At 40.3% G+C, this 17,947-nt stretch overlaps 2 protein-coding genes across 2 annotated transcripts; both read right to left on the bottom strand.

Annotated features, from left to right (window-relative positions):
• Positions 1-1,929: 1,929 nt before the first annotated feature.
• On the bottom strand, positions 1,930-2,934 carry LOC129650856 (olfactory receptor 1D2-like). The gene has a single exon (XM_055579655.1). The coding sequence runs from the start codon at positions 2,920-2,922 to the stop codon at positions 1,930-1,932; it is 993 nt and encodes a 330-aa protein (XP_055435630.1). The 5' UTR covers positions 2,923-2,934.
• Positions 2,935-13,045: 10,111 nt separating this feature from the next.
• On the bottom strand, positions 13,046-13,993 carry LOC129651359 (olfactory receptor 1D2). The gene has a single exon (XM_055580099.1). The coding sequence runs from the start codon at positions 13,979-13,981 to the stop codon at positions 13,046-13,048; it is 936 nt and encodes a 311-aa protein (XP_055436074.1). The 5' UTR covers positions 13,982-13,993.
• Between the last annotated feature and the right edge of the window lie 3,954 nt (positions 13,994-17,947).

Raw genomic sequence — 17,947 nt, 5'->3', positions numbered from 1 at the left:
GAGCACACTAGAATGGGAACTGGGAGGATCCTTGCTAAACAATAAAATTGAATATGGAAAATGCTCTGCAAGCCAGTGTGGCACTGTTACTCTGGCTTCCCTGATAGCTCAGTTGGTAAAGAATTCACCTGCAATGCAGGAGACCCTGGTTTGATTCCTGGGTTGGGAAGATCCACTGGATAAAGGATGGGCTACCCACGCCAGTATTCTTGGGCTTCCCTTGTGGCTCAGCTGGTAAAGAATCCACCTGCTATGAGGGAGACCTGGGTTTGATCCCTGTGTTGGGAAGATCCCCTGGAGAATGGAAAGGCCACCCACTCCAGTATTCTGGCCTGGAGAATTCCATGGACTGTATAGTCCATGGGGTCGCAGAGTCAGACCCTGAAGGACTTTCACTTTCACAGAGTTAGTGGTCTAATCATGTGGGCTTGGGTCAGGAGGTAAGATGCTTATTGTAGTGGGCACTGCCACACTGGCAAGCTGGCAAAAACCACTCCCGCAGCATTGGTCACTGCCCGTCTAGGTCTCTCTTCTATTGCTCTGAACTTTGAACTATGAAGATAACACAGAGTCTTATTGCTGTGTCTAGGTAATTTTAAGTAGTTTGTTCCTATGTAGACATAGACAAATTGTTGGGCCAGAAAAATCTATGGAGGAAAGGATTAACTGTGGGTTACTCTTTGATATCAAAGCAGATATGGGGGTGTGGAAGGAAGGTTGCAGACTTATTTTTCATTTTACTCTTGACAGTGTTTTTTTTTTTTAAGCAACATAAACATGATAAAAAATAAAGCTGCAGAAAGGAATAATTAGTGAAAAGTTTCTTTCTTACTTTGATGTCCCTATTTCCCTATCCAGAGGGAACTTCTAAGTTACCTGAATGTCCTTCACAACAGTTTATGCAAAGAGGCATTTATGTATACAGAATAAAACCTGAACTTTCTAACTAGCTATAGGTGGCCCTCAAAGACAATGCCTCTGCATTGAAAAAATGGAGCTGTGCTTCCCAGGTCCCCCTTCAGTGACAGGCTTGCTTTCTAGCTGTGGAGAATGCAGCAGTCAGCAGACAGCCTAGCTGTCAGCTCCTCAAGGGTTTTCTTCAGCTGCACATACCCTCCTTGTTTGCAGCTGCGTCTTTCCCAGGGTAGTCCACACCTGGTGGTTATAAAGCCTGTCCATTTTGGCTTGCTGTGAGACAACTCTGATGGTCACTGTTCACTTGAGATCTCCGTGCTGGGTTGGTCAGCACTTGTGGCTTGCTTATAATTTGACTTCCTCCTCTGCCGGATGGAGCTTCTTCACTTGTTCCTTCACATAGGTCTATTCCTAACAAGCACCTTGTACTCCAAACTCCATCTCCGCGCCTACTTCTGGAGAACCCAGGCTGTGATACTGTCTTGATGGCATCATCGTTCACCACTCTCATTATTTCAGATTGATTAAATTCTTTGCATATACCCTCCTTGCCAGTGTATCTGGTAAGGGACAGTTTTGCCTATGACACCTGCAGCGGGGATAACACAAATCATCGTCTATAAATGGCTTGCAAGCCATTCTCCCAAGAGAAGGTCAGAGCTCAGAAATTTCAGTGAATGTATGTTAGCATGAGTGACCCCTTAGGCTATAATTGAATATATCTGGATGAGGCTTGGACTGTGGTCTTGTCTGACAAGTTGAAAGATTTCTTTGACGATTTCTTTGAATTTCTTCTGCTATTGATTAAAAGCAGACTCCTTCTGTTAGTCTTAGTGTGCCCTTATTTATTGCCAAGGCTGGTGAAGTCTAAGGGTCATTGGGTTACACATACATGTCTTTTCTTTACTATAAAGCAACAAATTCATTCTGGGCTGGATCTGTGTCTTAATTAACTCCTGTATCTCATACAGGATAATGCCTTGCACATGATGGAGGAAATTCACAGACTCCACTTCAGTGCCTCAGTTTCCTTCCTGTCAACCTCTGGAAGGCTTTTCCTAAGAGGAGTCTTCCCAGTGCCCCATGCATGTCCTTGTTCCTCAGGCTGTAGATGAAAGGGTTCATCATGGGGGTCACCACAGCATACAACACTGTGGCTACTGAGTCCTTCATGGAGTGGGTTTTAAGGGGCTGCAGATATACCATACTAAGTGTCCCATAGAAGAGGGAGACCACAGCCAAGTGGGAGCCACAGGTGGAGAAAGCTTTGTATTTGCTGGAGGCTGATGGTATTCGGAGGATGGCTTGGACAATCCAGACATAGGACATGACCATGATCCCTAAGGGGGTGAAGAAGATGAAGCAACCTGTGGTAATCTGCACTGTATGAATCATCTGGGTATTGGAACAGGCGAGCCTCAGCAGGACGTACATCTCACAGAAGATGTAGTGGATTCTCCGGGACCCACAGAAGGTCACCTTGGTCATGAGGAGGGTGAGAAAGAGACCGTACAGGACAGAGAGGGCCCAACACAAGGTGAGGAGCAAAATGCAGAGCCCAGGGCTCATGGCTGTGATGTAGTGGAGCGGGCGGCAGATGGCCACATAGCGGTCATATGCCATTGTGGCCAGGATGAGGTTGTCCAGGGTCACCAAGCAGACCAGGAAATAGAGCTGGGTCAGACACCCTGTGTATGAGATGGCTTTGTCCTGGGACTGAAGGTTCACCAATGTCTTGGGGATCGTATTGGTGACAAAGAAGAGGTCGGTGAAGGAGAGGTTGGCTAAGAATAAGTACATGGGAGTGTGCAGGTGGGAATCAAAGCTGATGGCCAAGATGATGAGCACGTTTCCCATTACTGTGACCAGATACATGGACAGGAACATCCAAAACAGGATCTGCTGCTCTTCAGGACTCTCCGAGATCCCCAGGAGTAGGAAGTCAGAGGCCCCACTTTGGTTGCTGCCATGCATTTTCCCAGCTGTCTGCAACATCAGCACCAACATATATTTACTAATTGCCTTTGATTGAGTAAGGACATTCAGATAAGCAAAATCAACTATTTTCTTAACAATAAAAATACTTCAGGCTGGATTTCAGAATTTTTTTCCCATAAGCAGCAAAGTAATACCAGAGAAAAAAACATAATGTAGAAAATCTTTATGCAGCCTAATCATTCCAGCAACTTCTAATCTGGCATATTCAATATTATGGAAATAATGTCTATGTCTTATTTTAAGTCCTGTCATCTTACAATATCCTTGAAGTACCTAAAGATTTCATATGTTATATTTTGATATTGCAGAAATTTGAAAATAATATTTGAAACAGGTATATGCATTATAGCAAATGGATACTGTACAATTGTACAAAGAGGGTAAAAGTAAAACTGTTGGAAGGGAAAAGAAAAATGTATCACTGTTTACTGATAAAATGATCTGGGAAGCCTAAGACAGTCAACCAAAATGCCATTGAAAATACACAAAGGGATATGAGGTTGTGCAGTAAGAAGTACCCAGATCATGCTAGCCTTGTTAAGATTTAAAAAATTTTATACTGTGTAAAGAATTTTAAGCAGAATGACCAATATAAATAGATTTAAGCAGTGATGTATGTATATATTAACAACCATGTTTCTTTGTATTTTACCAATAGTATTTCAAAAATCAGGTGTAGCTGTTGCATTTTTAACCAGATACTTTTCAGTGCCTATCATGAGACACTATGTTAATAGCTTTTCTAATATTTAAAAGTACTGCCGAGGGGCAACTAAGCCCACGCACCACAAACAGCACATATACTGCAGTGAAGACCTAGAACAGTCAAAAAGCAGAAACAGAAAAATATGTTAACACTCCTGGTTTAAATTACTTATCATGTTTTATTTAGGCTTTTGTAGTTGTATTTACTAATATAAATGAGGTTTACCTATAGTTTCTTTTTTGTACATGTCATCTTTATCATCTTTTTGGTATGATTTGGTGTGCATTAGATTTCAAATTAAACTTGATTTCATTTATTGTCAATTTCTAGTGTTCAGAATTTGTTGGAATTTCTTCAGCAGCTTAAGATATGAATTTTAAAATATATTACATGGAATTATTTTTCCAAATAAAAATAGCTTCTATACTCTGTTGGAATTTATTGTTTAAAGGAAAAAAAATTCCAGTGTGAATCATTCAGGCAATACAGAAAAATTAAAACTAAAATGAAAACTTAATTTAGCCAAGATGATTAGTCAAGAAAAATGATTAAAAGACATCTAGATTGGAAATGAGGAATTATAGTATCTCTCTTCAAAGATGACATGATCTTGCATATAGTAAATCTTACTAAATATTCCTACTAAAAAACTACAATAATAAATGAAGTCAGAAAGGTTGCAGGAGCAAGATCAATATATAAAAATTGCATTTTTATACTTGCAATAAATAATCAGAAAATGAAATTAAGAAAATAATTTTATTCATAATTGCACCAAACAGAAAATGATCTTTAGGAATAAATTTAACAAAAATTCAAAATTTATACTCTGAAAACTACAAATATTGTTGAAAGAAATTAAAGATCTAGATAATCAGAAAAAAACCCCCATGCTCATGGATTGGAAGACTTAATATTGTTAAGATGGCATAGTCCCCAGCTAGATCTATAGACTAAATACAGCCTCTATCAGAATCCCAACTGACTTCTTTGTAGAACTTCATTTAAATTAATTCAAAAATCCATGTGAAATTGCATGAGACCCAGAATAGCCAAAACCATTTTGAAAAACAAAAACAGATTTGGAGGATTCCACTTCCCAATTTCAAAACTTATTACAAAGCAATCAAGGCAGACCTATAGATCAATGGGACAGAATCGAGATTCCAGAAATAAACTCATGTGTTTGTGGTCAACTGATTTTCAACAAACATGTCAAGATCAGCGGGGAAAAGAAGTTTTCAACAAATAGTTCTGGGCCATTCTGGTACATATACACAATGGAGTATTACTCAGCCATTAAAAAGAATACATTTGAATCAGTTCTAATGAGGTGGATGAAACTGGAGCCTATTATACAGAGTGAAGTAAGCCAGAAAGAAAAACACCAATACAGTATACTAACGCATATATATGGAATTTAGAAAGATGGTAGCAATAACCCTGTGTACGAGACAGCAAAAGAGACACTGATGTATAGAACAGTCTTATGGACTCTGAGAGAGGGGGAGAGGGTGGGAAGATTTGGGAGAATGGCATTGAAACATGTAAAATACCATGTATGAAACGAGTTGCCAGTCTAGGTTCGATGCACGATACTGGATGCTTGGGGCTGGTGCACTGGGACGACCCAGAGGGATGGAATGGGGAGGGAGGAGGGAGGAGGGTTCAGGATGGGGAACACATGCATACCTGTGGCGGATTCATTTGGATATTTGGCAAAACTAATACAATTATGTAAAGTTTAAAAATAAAATAAAATTAAAAAAACAAAAACAAAAACAAATAGTTCTGGGCCATTCTGGGTCACCAGGATAGCCATGTGCCAAAGAGGTGAACTCTTACCTTGCACTGTATGCAAAATTTAACTCAAAATTGATGAATGACACAGATATAAGAGCTAACATTATATCTATGTATTAGTTGCTCAGTCATGTCCGACTCTTTGCGACCCCAAGGACTGTACCCCACCAGTCTCCTCTGAAAGGCTCAGAAGAAAACATAGGCAAATCTTCAAACCTTAGATTTGGCAAAGAGTTCTTAGATATGACACCAAAAGCAACAGAAGAAAAAATAAATTCAATTTAACCAAAATTAAAAATGTTTGTTCTCCCAATGACAGTATCAAGAAAGTACAAATAATTCCACAGTGATAGACAATATTTGTAAATTGTATATCTGATAAGGCATTTACATGTAGAATATATAAAGAACTCTAATAACCGAATAATGAAAAGAAAAATGACCCAATTAAAAGCAGGCAAAGATTCTGAAGGCATTTCTCCAAGGAAGATATACAAATGGCCAATGGGCACACAGCAAGATGCTGAACATCATTAGTCATCAGGGAAATGCAAATGAAGGCCACCACTTCACACCCTCTAGGAACAATTCAGATAATAAGCAGTTCAGAAAATAACAAGCCTTTGCAAGGAGGTAAAGAAATCAGAACACTTCTATACTGCCAATGGGAATGAAAAATGGTGCAGCAGTTTTGGAAACAGTCTAGCAGTTCCTCAAAAGGCTAATCACAGAGTTACCAAATGACTCAGCAGTTCCACTCTAGGTATCTCCCAAGAGAAATGAAAACATAGGCCCACATACAAACTTGTACATGAATGTTTATCGTAGCATTATAAGTTCAAATGATAAGGAATCTGCCTGCAATGTGGGAGACCATGGTTCCATCCCTGGGTCAGGAAGATCCCTGGAGGTCATGGCAACCCACTCCAGTATTCTTGCCTGGAGAATCCCACGGACAGAGGAGCCTGGTGGGGTACAGTCCATGGGGTTGCAAAGAGTTAGACATGACTGAGTAACTAATACACACATAATGCTCCAAAGGTGGAAATAATCTATATGTCTGTTTCTTGGGCATGGATAAACAAAATGTGGCACATCTATACAATAGAACATTATTCAGCCGTAAAAAGGAATGAAGTACTAGTACATGCTGCAGCATGGATGAACCTTGAAAGCATGAAAGAAGCCAGTCACCAAAGACCATGTATGATATTATTCCATTCATATGGAAGGCCAGAATAGGGAAATCTATAGAGACAGGAAGTAAGTTAGTGATTGCTTACACAGGAGAGAAGGGTGATGGGTAAGAAGCAGACAGCTGAAGAATACAGGGTTTCTTTTGGAGGTGATGGAAACATTCTAAATTTTTTTCTTCTTAATTATTTTATTAAATTTTTTATTAGAGTAATTATATGATTTACAGTGTTGTGTTAATTTCAAGTGTGCAGCAAAGTGAATCAGTTATACATATACATATATCCACTCTCTTTTAGATTCTTTTTTCATCTTTTTCCTCAGCCTCCTATTGTCTTCATAAAAGGGAGCCATGGGATTGAAGTTGTAGTCAGTGCCTTTTTGCTCTGAGCCCGGGGCAGTTCCTGATGTATTTTAGGGTGTCTTTCTTCCTGTCCCACTGACTGCTTCGTCCCCAGTCCTTGCTGTTCCTTACTTACTGATTTTTTAGGACTGCATTGAAGAGAATCACCACCCATTTTCTTCCTGGCAAAAACTTTGTACTAAATCTGCTGGGTCTTTTTACACCTTACAGCTTGTCCCTCAATCCAAGCCCATTGCTCCACCTCATGCAATGATTCCTCTTAAGTTCTTGATTTATGGTGTCACCTATTCTCCAGAGTGATTTTCAATTTTTAAATTACTTTTTAAATTTGTTTGATTATTTTGAAGTGGGATATTTGCAAAGGAGGGAAGTGAATATTGTTTCTATTTTTCTCTATTACGTTGTTTCGTTAGAAACATAAAGCTTTGATATGGGAACTGTCTTCACAAGAATGGCATTGAAGGAGAAAATATAATGAAAAATTATGTCATATTTTATTTCATAAAAGTAAAACACCTCCTTCACCAAAACACCATAATATAACAACAAAATGCAAACAAACAAGAATGCCAGAAAGGAAAAATTCTTGCCATGAATGTGATATGCAGAGGCTTTAAATGCTAAAAAGAGAAAGATCTAGTTAAGTCAGTAATAAAATTACCACACCCCCTCCCCAACTGGAACATGCAATTCATAAAAGAAGAAATTCCAAGTCATTAAACACATGAACAAACATTACTTATCAAAAGATGGCATGAATAGGCAGTTTTATATCTGATGAAATAATTAAGAACAATGTTCTAGAAGGAAATTTGACATTCCATCCCTTTGAGCAGTCCTAGTAGTGGTAAAGAACCCGCTTGCCAATGCAGGAGATACCAGAGATGTGGGTTTCATCCCTGGGTTGGAAAGAGCCCTTGGAGTAGGAAATGACAACCCGCTCCAGTATTCTTGCTTGGAAAATTCTGTGGACAGAGGAGACTGGCGGGCTGCAATCCATGGAAGTGCAAAGAGTCGGTCACAACTATGCATGCACTGACACACAGTTTTATGGATTTATCTTGAAATATAATCAGATGGACACATAGATATGTATGTGTAAGGTGTTTATTAGGACTTTGCTCTGAGAATGAAATCATTTTCAGCAAGCCTTCAGTGATTCTGATTGTGCACTTTGGGAAACATTGACCTGAGTCTGTTTAAGAGTCAACAGATTCTAAACACTTGTGTGTCAAATGGTCATCCAGACACAAACTTCAGTGCAGTGTGGCTGGATGGAGAATGGAGAATATGGGGAGAGTGTGGAAAAGGGCTCTACACATGACGCTGGAAAGCTGGCCTCCTGTTCTCTCTTGCTCCCCAACTGTATGATCTTGAAGTGGACGTGCAACCTCTCTGAGCCTTCTCATTGCGCCAGTGAAGACTTCTTTGCCGTTTTGAGAACTATATTCAACAGGGCATGTGATGACACTTTGAAACCTCTATATGTGTGTGCGTGTTAGTCACTTAGTCATGTCCAACTCTTTGCGATCCCATGAACTGTAGCCATTCCCTTCTCCAAGGGATCATCCCAATTGTTCAGACCCAGGGATTGAATCTGGGTTTTCTGCATTACAGGCAGATTCTTTACCGTCTGAGCCTCCAGGAAAACCCTTGCAACCTGTGCATGCGTGCTGAGTCGCTTCAGTTGTGTCCGACTCTTTGTGACCCTGTGGACTGTAATCTGCCAGGGCCTTCTGTTCGTGGGATTCTCCAGGCAAGAATACTGGATTGGGTTGCCATGCCCTCCTCCAGGGGATCTTCCCAACCCAGGGATGGAACCCCCGTCTCTTACATCTCCTGCACTAAGTTACAAATTGGAGGGATGATCATTTTTCTTTGACATGTAAAGACCACTTTATTTTTTAATTTATGAGTCTTCATTGCTGTTTGTGGCCTTTCTCTAGTTGGGCTACTCGCCAGTTGCTGTGTGTGGGCTCTAGGGTGCTGGGCTTCAGTAGTTGTGGCACACAGCCTCGGGAGCTGCAGCTTGAGGATTCTAGAGCACAGGCTCGGTAGTTGCAGTGCACCAGCCTAGCTGCCTCTTGGCATGTAGAATCTTCCCGGACCAGGGATCGAACCCATGTCCCCTGCATTGGCAGGCGGATCCTTAACCCCTGGACCACCAGGGAAGTCCCGGAGGGATGATTACACCACCTTTAAGTATGAAGTGGTTAGATTATATGAACACTTTCAAGTATGTGAGTATGTTGTGTGAAAGAGAACATGGAGAAGAGAGATACAATAAGAAAGGGAGAAAAGAGAGAGCGTAAGCCAGAAATGACCAGGTCTTACCCACGCTCTCTGCTGGTCTCAGAGTTCCCTGGCGCTGCCACCTACATTTTCATCCTATGTAGGATGCAATTTCAGTCAGGATGGATATATAAGGACCTAAGACATTGCTTTCTGAATAGGACTTGATGACTCTTCCTTTTGGCTAAAGGTGGGAAGCAGGGCAGTTGATGTCTGAATAATCAGCCCATGCAAACAAGGAGAAAACAGGTAAGCAGTTCATGCCTTAATGAGGATGGGGAACCCAAGAACTGATGGTTGGATCCTGAGTTTATAAGTGAAGGGGCTGAACTGAGACCACATCAGACTTATTTATCAGCTTTGGTGAGGCCTTGGGGAGGTAGTCCCAAGACAGCTTGTTGAGATGAACCTGGATAATTGCTTCAATGTTAATATCTATAAGCAGAGATCTTGAGAAATGAATCTTATTTACAAAGAGTAAACCAATTCCACCTTGGGCAGAAATCTTAAAAGTTTTCTAGGATTGGATTAAGCCAGAAATAAAGACTTCACATAAGTGCAGCCTGGCTTTGAATCATCAGAGGTTCAGAAAGTCTCAAGGACTATATTTGGATTAAGATGATCCCAGATTGCTAGTGACTCCAAGTACTGCATCAGAGAAACTTTTAAAAGTTGTATTTGGAGGAAAATAACATCACCTTAGACCTCAAATATTTCTCTTCATCACATTTTCAATCATAACATCAAGCACAAAATCAAAGATAAGCAGACACAAAGAAATAAGATTCCTAAAGCAAGAACTAATAGCTGAAAGGCATACAGAGGCTCCTCTATATGTCCATGGAATTCTCCAGACAGGAATACTGGAGTGGGTAGCCATTCCCTTTTCCAGGGAATCTTCCTGACTCAAGGACTGAATCTGGGTCTGCTGCATTGCAGGTGGATTCTTTACCATCTGAGTAACCAGGGAAGCCCACAGAGACTCTAGATAATATAGTAGTCAGACACAGCATGAGAAGCAATGAAGTTTATCATGTTTAAGCATTTAGAACCAAGAATGGAAAATTAGGCAGGACTTTTTACAGACTGAACCAACATGAATAACCAGCAGTCAGATCACAAACACATTACTAGCTCTGCAGGAATCCTGTCATGTCCTCTGCTGGTTGCCGTTCCTACAGGGGCAATCACTTCCTTGATCCTAAAAGGACGAGTTAGTTTTACCCATTTTTGCACCTATTTAAATGGGTACACCTTTTTCACTTTCTTGTCTACCTCTTTCACTCAACATTATGTATGTGAGGTTCGTCCACTTTGCGGTATGTGGTTGTAGACTTTTCATTTTCATGGCTGTATAGAGTTCTATTGTGTGAATAAGCCATTAAAAAATCCATTCTACCATTGATGGGGATTTGTGGTTTCTGATTTTGGCTGTTGTGAATAGTGAAGCTGCATATTCCTCTTGGGCATCCCTATGGAGGAGTGGGATTTGTGGATGATACTGTAGGTGTTTGTTTAGAAGATAGAGCTAAACAGGTTTCCATCACACTTGTAATGATTACCCTCCTATAGCAATGGATTCCTCCTGTCCCACATTAAAAAATATTTTTATTTATTAATTAATTTTTTATTGGAATACAATTGCTTTACAATGTTGTATTAGTTTCTGCTGGACAGCAGAATGACTCAGCTATATGTATACATATCTGTGTAGTTGCTAAGTCGTGTCTGACTCTTTGCAACCCCATGGACTGTATAGCCTGCCAGGCTTCCCTGTCCATGGGATTTTCCAGGCAAGAATACTGGAGTGGGTTGCCATTTCCTCCTCCAGTGTATATGTATAGCCCTTCTTTTTTGGATTTCGTTCCCCTTTAGGAACTTTCAGTCTCACTGTCCTCACCCTAGTCTCTGGAAAAGGGTGAGGGGCTGGAGGTTGAATCAATAACCACTGGCTGGTGATTTAATGAGTCATGCATATGTAATAGGAGAAGGCAATGGCACCCCACTCCAGTACTCTTGCCTGGAAAATCCCATGGATGGAGGAGCCTGGTAGGTTGCAGTCCATGGGATCGCGAAGAGTCGGACACGACTGAGCGACTTCACTTTCACTTTTCACTTTCCTGCATTAGAAGGAAATGGCAACCCACTCCAGTGTTCTTGCCTGGAGAATCCCAGGGATGGGGAGCCTGGTGGCTGCCGTCTATGGGGTCACACAGAGTTGGACATGACTGAAGTGACTTAGCAGCAGCAGCAGCAGCCTATGTAATAAAGTCTGTATAAATACTGCAAAGGACAGGGTTCAGCCAGCTTCTGGGTTGGTGACACTTGGAGGTTTAGGTAGAGTGCTGCACCCAGAGATAGCACAGATACTCCATGCCCCTTTCCACATACCCTGCCCTGTGAGTCTCTTCCACCTGACTGTTTCTGAGTTATGACTTTTTATAATAAATTGGTAGTCTGGTAAGTGAAATGTTTTATCTGAGTTCTGTAAGCACCTCTAGCAAATTAATTGAGCCCAAAGAAGGGGTCTTAGGAACCTCCTGTCTATAGCTGGTCAGTCAGAAGCACAGGTGACAACCTGGACTTGAGATTGTCATCTGAAGTGGTGGGGTGGGGATGGGAAGGTGAGCCCTTAACTTGTGGCATCTGATGACATCTCTGGGTAGATACTGTTTTAATTGAGGAACTGTAGGACCCCTATCTGGTGTCAGAGAATTGCTTAGTGGTATGGACAGAACACACACACATTAGAATTGGCATCCGAATCATAGAACCTAAACAGAGATTGGATCTCAAAATGACCTCCTCCCCTTCTGCTCCCTCCACTACCACTCCTGTTTGTGAGCATGTGTTGAAATGTTTGAGAGTTTTGTTTTGAGGTAATGAAGAAGAAATGGAAGGTGAAGAGCCGCAGAAATAAGGGGCAGGATGGGCTTCCTGAGGACAAAGTCTCATTTCTCTCAGAGGAAAAAAAAAAAGCAGGAAAAAGGCAAGTGATGTAGTATGGCTTTGGAGTCCAAGGGATAAAAATCAGCCCAGAGCAAAACAGAGAAATCTCTTTCTATTCCTGCCTGTATACCAGGGCCTGTGTCCAGAGGGACTGTGGGCCAGAACTGAAGCAGTGGGAGCAGTGTCTGACAGAGAGAGCATCAGGAAGGGGGCGGCCTCACTCAGGGCCCCACAGTGCGTGTATTGTCAGGTGTATTCTATAAATGGCTTGAAGGCAGCAGGCTCCTTAGAGAAGTTCAGAAGAATATGAGTTCAGAAGAATATGAGTGAATGTATGTTAGTGAACACGTGAGATCCACTGAGCCATAACTGGACGTATCCGGATAAGGCTGGGACTGTAATCCTAGGTTAGCGCAAGTTGAAGGATTTGATCCTGCAAACTTCTACTATTAGTGTTGTGTGTGTGTGTGTTAGTCACTCACTTATGTCCGACTCTTCACAACCTCATGGCCTGTAGCCCACCAGACTCCTCTGTCCCTGGAAGTTTTCAGGCAAGAATACTGGAGTGGGTTACCATTTTCAACTTCAGGGGAATCTTCCCAGGGATCGAACCTACATTTTTTCGTTAGCGGTACTTGATTTATTGTCAAAGCTGGTCAGGTTTGGTGGACATTGGGTTGTACTTTGTCTATTTTTTTTATCATAGACATATGAGATTATATTGAGCTAAATCTATCCTATATCTCACATAGGATAATGCCTTGGACATGGTGAAGGAAATTCCTAATCTCCACTGTAATGCCCTTTCCAAATTTATCCTCAAGTCAACCTCTGAAAGACTTTCCTAAGAAAAATCTTCCCAGAGCCCCGTGTATGTCCTTGTTCCTCAGGCTGTAGATGAAAGGGTTCATCATGGGGGTCACCACAGCATACATCACTGTGGCTACTGAGTCCTGCATGGAGTAGGTGTCGAGAGGCTTCAGATATACCATACAAAGGGTCCCATAGAAGAGGGAAACCACAGCCAAATGGGAGGCACAGGTGGAGAAGGCTTTGTACTTGCTAGAGGCTGAGGGTATTTGGAAGATGGCTCTGACAATCCAGACATAGGACATGACCATGAACCCAAAGGGGGTGAGGAAGATAAAGGATCCTGTGGCAATCAGCACTGTGTGATTGATCTGGGTGTTGGAACATGCGAGTCTCAATAAGACATACATCTCACAGAAGATATAGTGAATCTTCCGGGACCCACAGAAGGTCACGCTGGTCATGAGGAGGGTGTGAATGAGGCCGTAGAGGACAGAGAGTGCCCAGCACAGGGTAAGGAGTGAAATACAGAGCCTAGGGCTCATGGCCGTGGTGTAGTGGAGAGGGCGGCAGATGGCCACATAGCGGTCATATGCCATCGTGGCCAGGATGAGGTTGTCCAGAGCCACCAAGGAGACCAGGAAGTAGAGCTGGGTCAGACACCCTGCGTATGAGATGGCTTTGTTCTGGGACTGAAGGTTCACCAGCATCTTGGGGATTGTGTTGGTGACGAAGAAGAGGTCAGTGAAGGAGAGGTTGGCCAGGAAGAAGTACATGGGAGTGTGCAGGCGGGAGTCAGAGCCAATGGCCAAGATGATGAGCACATTTCCCACCACTGTGACCAGGTACATGGACAGGAACATCCAAAACAGGACCCTCTGATGCTCAGGACTCTCCGAAAGCCCAAGGAGCAGGAACTCAGAGACTCGACTATGGTTGCTTCCATCCATTTCCCCAACTTACTGCAATGCAACACAGCTGTTTACCATATGCCCTCAAATGAATACAAGCATTAAAATAAGCAAAATCAACTGTTTTCCTAACATGAACAGTATCTTAAGCCAAATTTTATACATTTTTTTTTTTTTTGCTATCAGAGACAATGTAACAAACACAAAAACAAGACATGGAAAATCTTCATACAATTTAGTTATTCTGGCAAGTTCTAGCCTGGCATACTCAATATAATAGGAATAATGCCTATGTCTTATTTTAAACCACATCTTGTTACAACTTTCTTGATGTGCTTAAAGATCAGTATGTTATGATATTCTGTAGATTTAATGATATTTAAAACAAGTGTCTTCAGTAAAAAAACTGATGTTACACAATTGGACGAAGGGGAAAAAGGTAAAAATATTAGAAAGGAAATGTAAAAATTACCATTATTTGCTGATAAGATGATATATTCAGGAAATCTAAAACGATCAACTGAAATGCTACTAGAAATAGAAAGGGATTTCAAAACACTTGAAGCTAAGTCTGGGCTCTGACACTTTTTAACTCTGAAACGTCAGGCAAGTTACCTCGCTCTTTAAGATCCTATTTCTTCATGTGAAAAATGTGTTAAGGTGAGAATAAAATTAATAAAGTGCTTAACATAGATAGCTGGCCTGCAGTCAATGCTCAAGAAATATTCCTTATTATTGTTGTACAATAACAATACTCATAAATAATAAGATTAAAATATAATGTGAAATAATCCCATCCACATCAACAACTGAAAAAACCCATGTGTAAAAATGTTAACAAGAATCAGGGCTTCCTTAGTGACTCAGTGGTAAAGAATCCGCCTGCCAATGCAGGAGACGTGGGTTTTATCTCTGATCTGGGAGGATCTCACATGCCACTGAGCAGCTCAGCCCGTGCACCACAGCTATTGAGCCAGCACTCTGGAGCCTGAGAACCACAATTACTGAAGCCCACACACCTGGAGCCGGTGCTCCACAGCAAGAGAAGCCACCGCAATGAGAAGTCTGTACGCTGCAGCTAGAGAGTAGCCCCCACTCACCTCAACTCGAGGAAAGCCTGTGAACGAAGACCCTTCACTACCCCCCCAAATGCTAACAAGGATCAGTCAAGTTCTTTAAATTCTTCAGAGAAGCATATGATAAAAATTCAGTAAATGGGTAAGCATATTAAGATTCCCAAGATACATATTCTACTGAATTAATGTAAATTTTAACTCATTTGAAGTCAAAATTCTAACAGGTTTTTTGAGAAAGAAAATTCTCATCTAACTTTAATCTAAAAATAAGTGTGAGAATAAGGAAAGTGCTGGAAAAGAGAATAATAAGGAGATTCTTCCTCTGCCAAATATGAAAGATTCTGAAATAGTGTGATACTGGTGGAATAAACAGATTGATAGAATTGGACAGAAACTCAAATGCAGGCCAAATAACATGGAGGGTTTAGTTGATTATTATGGGAGCACTTTTACCAGGAGATACATTTTGTAGTAGTTAGTAAATGGCATTGAGACAATTGTCTATTTAGGGGGAAATGTGAGAGCAATGGGCTTCCCAGGTGGCGCAGTGGTAAAGAATCTGCCTGCCAATGCAGCAGATGCAGGTAATGTGGGTTTGATCTCTGGATTGGGAAGGTACCCTGGAGAAGGAAATGGCAACCACTCCAGTATTCTGGGAAATGGACAGTGGAGCCTGGTGGGCTACACTACAGTTCATGGGATCGCAAAAATGTCGATCACAACCAAGTGAGCATACACACGTGGGATCAATGTTTTGCTTCTTACCGAATTCCTTTCAGGCATACTGATGAAAATAGCATAATGTGTATTTTTTCCTTTTGAAAACTTAATATGTAAGAAATAAAAATTTTTTAAATTCAAAAAATAAGAGTTCGTAAATAAGATACATTGACTTATACTTTAGGGAGATAGATAACAACTGTTTATATTTGATATTTTTATCATTTGAGATGTGAAGGGTGAAAAACAGTCAGTCTATGAAATGTTAAAGCATTGCAGAAAGAGAGTTCCGTGTGCAAAGGACCCAAGCTGTACTTTTGTTGTATTTAAGGAATTAAATATAGTTCGGGATGGCTGGAGAGCAGAGTGGTGAGATATGGGATTGTACAGGTAAGCAGGGAGTCAGGTCATTCAGAGTCTTATTATGAGTTTAAAAATTTATTCTAAGTGCAGTGAGGATCATTAAAATGTTTAAGCATAGGAAGATGTATATATTTAGTAACTATTTGGCTTGTGGGATCTTAGTTCCCTGACCAAGGATTGAACCCGTACCCATGCCCCCTGCATTGGGAGTGGGGACTCTTAACTGATGGCCCACCAGGGAAGTCCCTCAGAACTATTCTTTTATTTGTGTTTTGGTAACATTATTTTAACCCCCTGCATTGGGAGTGGGGAGTCTTAACTGATGGTCCACCAGGGAAGTCCCTCACAACTATGCTTTTATTTGTTTTGGTAACATTATTTTAATAGTTATCTATGTATTTTCATTTCTGATCAAATGATTTTTCAGTGCCTGTTACATTAATAGCTCTGATAATATTGAAACACTTCCAATCCTGGTATAAAATACTGAAATTGATTTCTAGTTGTTCAATTTAGACTGTTGTAGCCACATTTATAAATGAGGTTTATCTATTATTCTGTTATTGTTTTATATGCCATCCTTGTATGATTTGGGTTTTTTTGACATGATTTGTTTGCATTATCCTCCACCTTAAACTTATATTCACTTATTGTCTATTTCTGTTATCTGGAATTTGTTGAAATTTCTTCAATAATTTCAGATGTAAATTTTAAAAGAAGTCCCATGGAATTCATTTTGCCAAAATAGTTTCTAATACATTGCAGTCTATTAATTATAAACAAAAAATTCTGGTGTGAATGAGTCAAGCAATACAGAAAAATTTAAATCAAAAGAAAGTAAACATCATCTCAAATTCTGCCATGCAACTGCTGTTAATATTTTTAGTGAGCATACTTTTTTTCTAGTCATCTTTATTCAGTTGACAATGAGATGAAGAGCTTTCTCCAATTCAAAATTGTAATTTATTACCTATTTTTCCTCCTTAAATAAACTATATTTCTACCTGCATAATTTTTTCTTTATTCTTAAAGTTAAAATTTACCAACTCTGTTTAGGAACTACATTGTATTCCACTATGGGAAGAAAGATAATAACTCTTCATATTTTGCTATTTTTAAAATTTGAAACGTGAAGGATGTTTCTCCTTTGTTGATTTATCTGAGTTGTAATGTCTTTTCCAATTTAAAAATTATGTCTCACATCATTTAATGAGAACCTACTTTCATTTTATTTTTTTCTGCTGCATTTCTTGGAATTTATCCTACATATTGGGTAATAATTAGCATTTCATTTTGAGATTTTTTAAAATTTATTTTTTAATTGGAGGGAAATTGCTTTACAATGTTGTGATGGTTTCTGCCATACAGCCATGCAAATCAACCGTAATTATACATATGTCACCTGCCTCTTGAGCCTCCCTCCCCTCCCCAATCCCACCCCTCTAGATCATCACAGAGCCCCTGGCTGGGCTCCCTGTGTTATATAGTAATTTCTCACCAGCTATCTACAAAATGGTATTGATGAACCTATTTTCAGGAAAAGAAAGGAGAAGCAGATCTAGAGAATGGACTTGTGGACACAGTGGGGGAAGGAGAGAAAATGGGCAAATGAAAAAATGAGACAAATGGAGAAAGTAGCTTAGACATACATACACTGTCATTTTGAGATGTTGAGTCAGAAGTTTATGTCTAAACCCCAAGTAACACATACAACTCTTTTTTTTTAAAAACAAACAAACAAACCACTACCCTATTTGCTCAGATAATGTGTTGTGACTATCTATCTATCTGTCTCTTCTATTTAGTCTGCACACCAATACTATTTGTTTTTATTACCCCATTTTGT

This window comes from Bubalus kerabau, chromosome 4 (assembly GCF_029407905.1).
Source record: "Bubalus kerabau isolate K-KA32 ecotype Philippines breed swamp buffalo chromosome 4, PCC_UOA_SB_1v2, whole genome shotgun sequence".
Classification (NCBI taxonomy): Eukaryota; Metazoa; Chordata; class Mammalia; order Artiodactyla; family Bovidae; genus Bubalus; species Bubalus kerabau.
Note: the sequence above shows the minus strand (reverse complement) of the source record. Positions and strands in the feature narration are given on the sequence as shown.